The sequence below is a fragment of the Balearica regulorum genome, chromosome 25 (assembly GCF_011004875.1).
Source record: "Balearica regulorum gibbericeps isolate bBalReg1 chromosome 25, bBalReg1.pri, whole genome shotgun sequence".
Classification (NCBI taxonomy): Eukaryota; Metazoa; Chordata; class Aves; order Gruiformes; family Gruidae; genus Balearica; species Balearica regulorum.
This window is the reverse complement of record NC_046208.1, coordinates 5,905,041-5,910,940: the sequence shown is the minus strand read 5'-3', so window position 1 is coordinate 5,910,940 and position 5,900 is coordinate 5,905,041. Positions and strand designations below refer to the sequence as shown.

Sequence of the window (5,900 nt, the reverse complement as noted above, 5' to 3'; positions counted from 1 at the left end):
GCCTGTCCGGGGGCAGCCAAGGGGACGAGCAGCCACCACCGACCCAAACACAAGCACCTTGGCCTGGCCCAGCACCACGGAGGGGGGTCCAGCGGTGGCAAACACTCCTGCAGCCCCTGGCAGCCTCCAGCCAAGCATGCCCAAACATATTCTCCAGCTGCTCAGGCCGGTGGGAAGCTGCTGGTCCAGCCGAGAAATGCACGGGTGTTTTGCACACCAAGGGTCCTGCTCAGCCCCCCCAACACCCCCAGGCTCCAGGGGCCTTCGAGGATGCCTGACACGCCCAAGGGACCTCTTTAACTTGGTCTTTGTCACTTGGAAGTGTGCTGTTACGTTCTGGTGCCCCACAGGAGTACGTTGTGTTTGCAACCTTGCTGCCCAAGTCACGATGCCCACGGTGCCGGGGCAGCTTATGCCGTGCTGAGAGGGTGCTGCAGAAATCGGGCCCCTGTGCACTGGGGTAGACTGACCCCAAGGGCATCAGCTCTCACGCTGTGGGGCAGGGTCGGACCCACTGCCCAGGTGCTCCAGCCTTGCAGTTCAACCCTGGCAGAAGCCGCTCTGGGTTCAGACCTTTCCTGCCTGTGGACTTGGGTGCGTTTTCCAGATAAGCCACAGATCCCTCCAAATCCTCCCCGCAAGTTCCTGTGGGACATGCACAGACTTGTTCCTCCTCATCATCCCTGCCCGGGTGCGTGCAGGACTCAGACCAGCAGATCCTTCCCCAAACGCTTTTCTCTGGCCACAGTGGGTGCCGGGGGGGGGTGTTCAGCTGGTGGAGCAGAGCCAGGCCCGGAGGAGAAAATCTGGCAGGAGAGGCTGGGGCAGCCTGTGCTGCCCAGGACAGGGCTGGGGACCAGCGGAGCATCATCCTGGGGCTCTGAGGTGGGCACCCCCGAGAGGAAGAGAGAGTTCCCCCTTCCTTAATCCATTATCCCCCTTTCCCTCTGGAATCCTCTGCAGTTGTGATCCGCTGGGCAGGAAAGCCCGGGTGGGATGTGGTACCACCCCACCCCCCCTCCAGGCAGCCGAAGCGCCGCTGCCTAAGGTCCCTGCGTCTCCCCATGGACCCCCCCCCTCCCTGATGGGGGGTCCCTGCATCTCCTAGGAAGGGGGTTCCTGTACCCCCTGGTGGGGGGGGGACTTGTATATCCTAACAGTGGGCTCCCTGCACCCCCTGATGGGAGGTCCCTGGGGGGGATCCCTGCACTCCCCTAGGACGGAGGACCCCGCACCCGGTGACCGAGGTCCCGGCACACCCCATCCCCAGGACTGAGGCAGCTGCCCCGGGGGGTCGGGCCGGGCCTGGGGCGGGGCGGGAGGGAAATCCCGGGCGACGCGGAGAGGCCCCGCCCCGCCCCGGTATAAAACGCGGCGAGACGCGACGGGCACCGGCCGCCGGGAGACGCGACGCGACGGTGAGTGCGGTAGCGCCGGGGTGGCCCCGCGGGGGCGGCCGGGGGGTCCGGCCCTGCCCTGCCCGGGGAGGGGGAGTGGGGGGGAAGCGCCGCAACGGGAGCGGGCGACGGCTTCGGCCCGGTGGTCGCGTCCCCAGCGCGGGGGAGGGAGCGGGGCCGCTCCCGGTGGCGGGGTGGGAGCAGCTGGGCCCGGGGGGTGGGCGCTGGGGGAGCCCCCCGGGCGGGCGCGGAGCCTCGGAGCTCCGGTCCAGGCTGCGCTCGCCCCCCGGCGGCGGTGCGGTGCGGGGCGCGGCCGGCCAGCTCCGCCGCGGAGCATCCCTGCGTGTCCGCTGTCCCGCGGGGCTGGGCGGGGGCGGCCCCTCGGCGGTTGGGAGCCGGACACCACCCTACACCCCCCCCAGGGCTCCGGATCAACCGCGGTGGCTGAAGAGCTCCACGGGTTCATTGGTGTCATGAGCAGGGTGTTCTCTGCACCTTCCCCCGGGGAGGCACCTGGTGTGGGGTCACAGCGGCTGCTGGCTCCGGCCGCGCCCGGGTGTGGGTGTTCCCAGCCCCTCCTGCTCCCCAAAAGCCTTCCACCAACTGGTGTAACTGGTCCCGGGTGTTGCAGGTGCCTGTGGGGCTGGTGGGGGGGGTGTGTGTCCCTGGGAGTGCCTTCATCTCCAAGCCGGGTGAGGCTTTAATGCAACCGTGCACCTGCATTGCCTCTTTGCCCTGGTCTTGGGGTTCTCCAGCTGTGCTGCAGGAAGCCTTGAAGCTTTGGAGAGGCTGCTCAAAGCAACGCCAGCCCCACGGGAGGGGACAGTGACCTGGCCCTTGTCCTTCCCTGGCCCCGTTTGGTGGCTCTGGCAATCTGCAATCATGAGTCAGGGCGAAGCTGTTATCTCGGGGTGCGGGGCTCCAGGGTGGCACCTGGGCCATGGCAGTGGCCTGGGGATGGGGAGATGGGCGCTTGACACAGGCGGGGAGGGCTGGAGGGTGTCCGGTCAGGGTGTTGAAACATGGCCCCTGCCTGCTACCTGCCAGGGCTTGCCTGGACATGCTGGGACTTGCCTTGCAATGAGGTCACCCTGTTTGTGCGCTCTCACTGCCAGGAGATAGGAAGCTGGATTTCTATTTTTACTTGGGGATGCTCAGTCTGGGCTGGGAGCGGGGCAGGGGCAGAGAGTTGGGGTGGCCCCGGGGACCGGAGGTTCTCCAGCTGCCCGCTGGCAGACCGTGCCTGGTAATGTGGCACAGATGATCTGGAGGGGCTGGGGGTGCTGAATTTGGCCAGGAATCCCCCCTGCAGGAGGCCGAACACCCCATCCCTGGGGTGGGGGGTGCAAGCCTGGGGGTCTGTTGTGGTCCCAGATTGGGTGGGCAATGACCAGGCTGGCTTGCATGCAGGGGTTTTATTTCTGTGAATCTTTTTTTTTAAAGCAGATTTAACGAGCACGGCTATCCAAGTGGGGTCAAGCCTTAGTTCCGAAAGCCGTCAAATTCCAGAGCGTTGTTTGCTTTGCTCTGATAACAAGGTTCCTCATAGCCGCGGGTGGCACGGGGGATTCATTAGCCCCACGCATGTGTAAGAGGGAGGACTGCTTGGGAAGGAAAGGCTTTGCCACTTACTGTGAAGGTCAGGCTTTTGGCACCGATTTGAAAAAAAACAAACAGGGTCTTGTCTCTGGTTACCCAACAGCTTCTTCCAGATAAGGAGGGTGGTTAACAAAGTGGTCGAGCTTGTGGCATGTTCTTGCAGTTGCTTAAAAGGCTGCTTTGCCACCGGACCTGGGTTTTTGAGATGAAGAAACTGGCCAGAAAAACATCCTGTTGCTTCACTTGCCCATGTGCCAACTTGCCTTGCGCCTGTGGAAGTGGGAACGCAGTGGGGTTGTGGATGGAGCCGGTGGCAACATCAAGGTGCCAGATGCTCTGCCCTGGCAGGGCTTTACCTGCTGAAGGAGTGGGGAACATCAACATTTGCACCTTCCCCATCCTTCTGCATCACACCAGGCTGTGTTTGACCTCAGTCATGCTCAAGTCCCTGCCCAAGACACCACTAAAATCCCAAATGTCCAAGATGAGTACTGGCAGATGGAGGTCCCCTCTGGGCTGCCTCACTGCAGAGCCCAACGCTGCTTGTCCCACCTTGGCTACTGTGCACTTTGCTCTAGTAGCAAATGTGCTGGCCCTTGGGCTTGCTCGTGGCTTGTCCCACACACCAGTAACTTGGTCTGCTTTCCTCCCAGCCACCACAATGCCCCTGTCTCAGAGCAGGGCCAGGCAGGTGCCATGCAGCAGCAAGGTGTGCAGGAACCTCTTTGGCCCTGTGGACCATCACCAGCTCCAGAATGACTCTGAGAAACTGTTGAAGCAACACCTGGAAGAAGCTCAGCAGCGCTGGAACTTCAACTTTGAGACGGAGACTCCCTTGGAAGGACAGTTCAAGTGGGAGAGAGTCTTCCTGGCTGAGCAGCTGCCCCAGGAGGTTCACAACCTGGTCAAGGTCACCAGCAGTGAGAGCAGGAGCTCCTTGGTCTGCAAGGTCTCTCCCAAGGACTGTTTTGGCAGGATTTGCCCGGAGGGGTCTCAGCAGAACTTGGAGGTTTACAGGGCTGGTTCCCCACAGAGCTTGAAACGTGGACAGACCACCATCAAAGGTGAGTGCTGGAGGCTTGGTGTCACTCCATGCATGCTTGGTCTGTTGCTGGTGTCATAGCTTTCCTGGTAGGGACAGATGGAGGGAACTTAGGAGCCAGGCAAGGCTCTTGCACCCAGGCATGGGGATGGGACCACCTTATAGCTGAATGTGCCCCAAAATAGTTCATCACCCTCAGTTCCCATGGCCTGAGCCTGTCCTCTAAGATCAAGGGCTGGGGTAGAAGCACAGGTGAGACCAAATAGAAGAGATGGAGACCTACAGGCTCTTCTCTCCAGGAATGCACAGCTTTGGGTGGATGAGTCTAAAAGAGTCCACCTGGGCTGGGTTTTGGGGCCCTTCCCTGGGGACACCACCCTCTTCCTGTCCTACTGCTCCTGATGGGCGGGAGGCACTTTCCAACCCTCTCTTTCTGCCTTTCAGACTTCTACAGCTCCAAGCGGAAGATTGTCCCTGACAAGCCCAAGCCATGACCTGGTGATACTCTGCTCCTCTGCCATCAGGGACAGCTGCTGATGCTGATGTGCCCTGGGGGTGTCCGTGGCTCTTTTCCCCCACTCTGTACTGTGTAAGCTGTCTGTATGAAGCAATGTAGAGTCTGTAGTTCCCTATTTATGAGTAGCTCTGGGGTCCTGAGGGACCTTCACTGTGTGCAATGTATAGGAGTAGCCCATGTTGAGGCTTGTAGTCCCACGGAGGTGGATGGGGGAGGACTGAAATGGACCCGGTGGGACTAAGGCATTGCCCTGCCTGCAGAGAAGAAAGTGTGTCCTCTGCCCTGTGTTGGTGGGGCCAAGCATCATCCCTGCACCATCCTGCTGTCCAGCTGTGGTCCTTCCCCTGCCTGATGGCTAGCCATGGAGGACACTTGTGTCCCAGCCACTTGGTGGCACCACATATCCTCAAGAAAGGGTGACTGGTACAGATTGCAGAGCCCTGGGTCAGCCTGGCCCTGAGGACACCCTGGTTGCTGGCCCTCTTCCCAGCAGGATGAACCCAGCGGTGGCAAACCCTCATCCACACATGGAAGCGGAGTGACACAGGGGCTGCTCCTTCCCACCGCTGCTTGAGAGAGGAAATGCTGTTCCCTGGACAGCCCTTCCTCCGGGTGACTCACCAGTGCTGTCACCTGTCAGACAGGCTGCAGATGGTGACAAACCCACTGGAGGTCCCCAGTGCTGAACTTGTTGTGGGACCAATGTTACTGGGGAGGCTTTGGGGTCCCCTGGATGCTGCTGACCCAACCCCCACTTTCCTACCCTGTTGTTGGCTTGTTGTGTGGTGCCGTTTGCTCCCAGGTTCCTGCCTCCTTCAACACTGACACGGGCTGGGGAGCTGCCTCCTCTGGCTGTGGTGGGCTGCTCTGGGGAAGGAGTCCTGCTCACCAGCAAGGATGACACCGAAAGAAGAAATTGTAGTGCTTTTTTTTTTTTTTTCCCCTGGACTTTCTCCTTTGGGGCTGGGGGAGAGAGAACCCTCACCTGGCTCTGCAGAGCCTCTGGGATTGAGAGATGTCCCGGAGCAAAGGCCGCTTGGTCCCAGCGCTGAAGGATGCTTTTGAAGGACTCGACACTGTCAGGTCTCAGCACTTTCACGGGGTTCATCTCCTGCTCTGCTGGATTTGGACTCTGGAAACTGGTGCAAGATGGTCCCAGGCAGAAAAGGGATAGGGTCAACCTCCCTCCTTGCACTGCGATGCACTTTGCTGTCGGTGAAGCTGGCAAACTCCCAGCATTAAATGTTTATTTATAAGAAAAATGCTATTAAATCTATGTGGGGGGGAAGGGGAAATACCTGTTTGTCTATAAATGTTAGCTCTGAATAAACACTTGTGGTAAGGG

The 5,900-nt window shown here is 60.4% G+C and overlaps 1 protein-coding gene across 2 annotated transcripts; it reads left to right on the top strand.

Moving 5' to 3' along the window:
- Positions 1–720: 720 nt before the first annotated feature.
- On the top strand, positions 721–5,900 carry CDKN1A (cyclin dependent kinase inhibitor 1A). 2 transcript variants are annotated; one of them, XM_075775720.1, is made up of 3 exons: positions 721–885; positions 3,650–4,060; positions 4,483–5,900. In XM_075775720.1, the coding sequence occupies exons 2-3, from the start codon at positions 3,658–3,660 to the stop codon at positions 4,530–4,532; spliced, it is 453 nt and encodes a 150-aa protein (XP_075631835.1). In that variant the 5' UTR covers positions 721–885; positions 3,650–3,657; the 3' UTR covers positions 4,533–5,900. The 2 variants fall into 2 exon arrangements, with proteins under 2 accessions (XP_075631835.1, XP_075631834.1); XM_075775719.1 differs by lacking the exon at positions 721–885 and adding an exon at positions 1,305–1,418.

Excerpts from the sequence above, each read along its gene's own strand:
- CDKN1A (XM_075775720.1), top strand. The coding sequence starts at position 3,658 with ATGCCCCTGTCTCAGAGCAGGGCCAGGCAGGTGCCATGCAGCAGCAAG. Across the intron at positions 4,061-4,482 it reads TGGACAGACCACCATCAAAG|ACTTCTACAGCTCCAAGCGG; the intron begins GTGAGTGCTGGA and ends TCTGCCTTTCAG.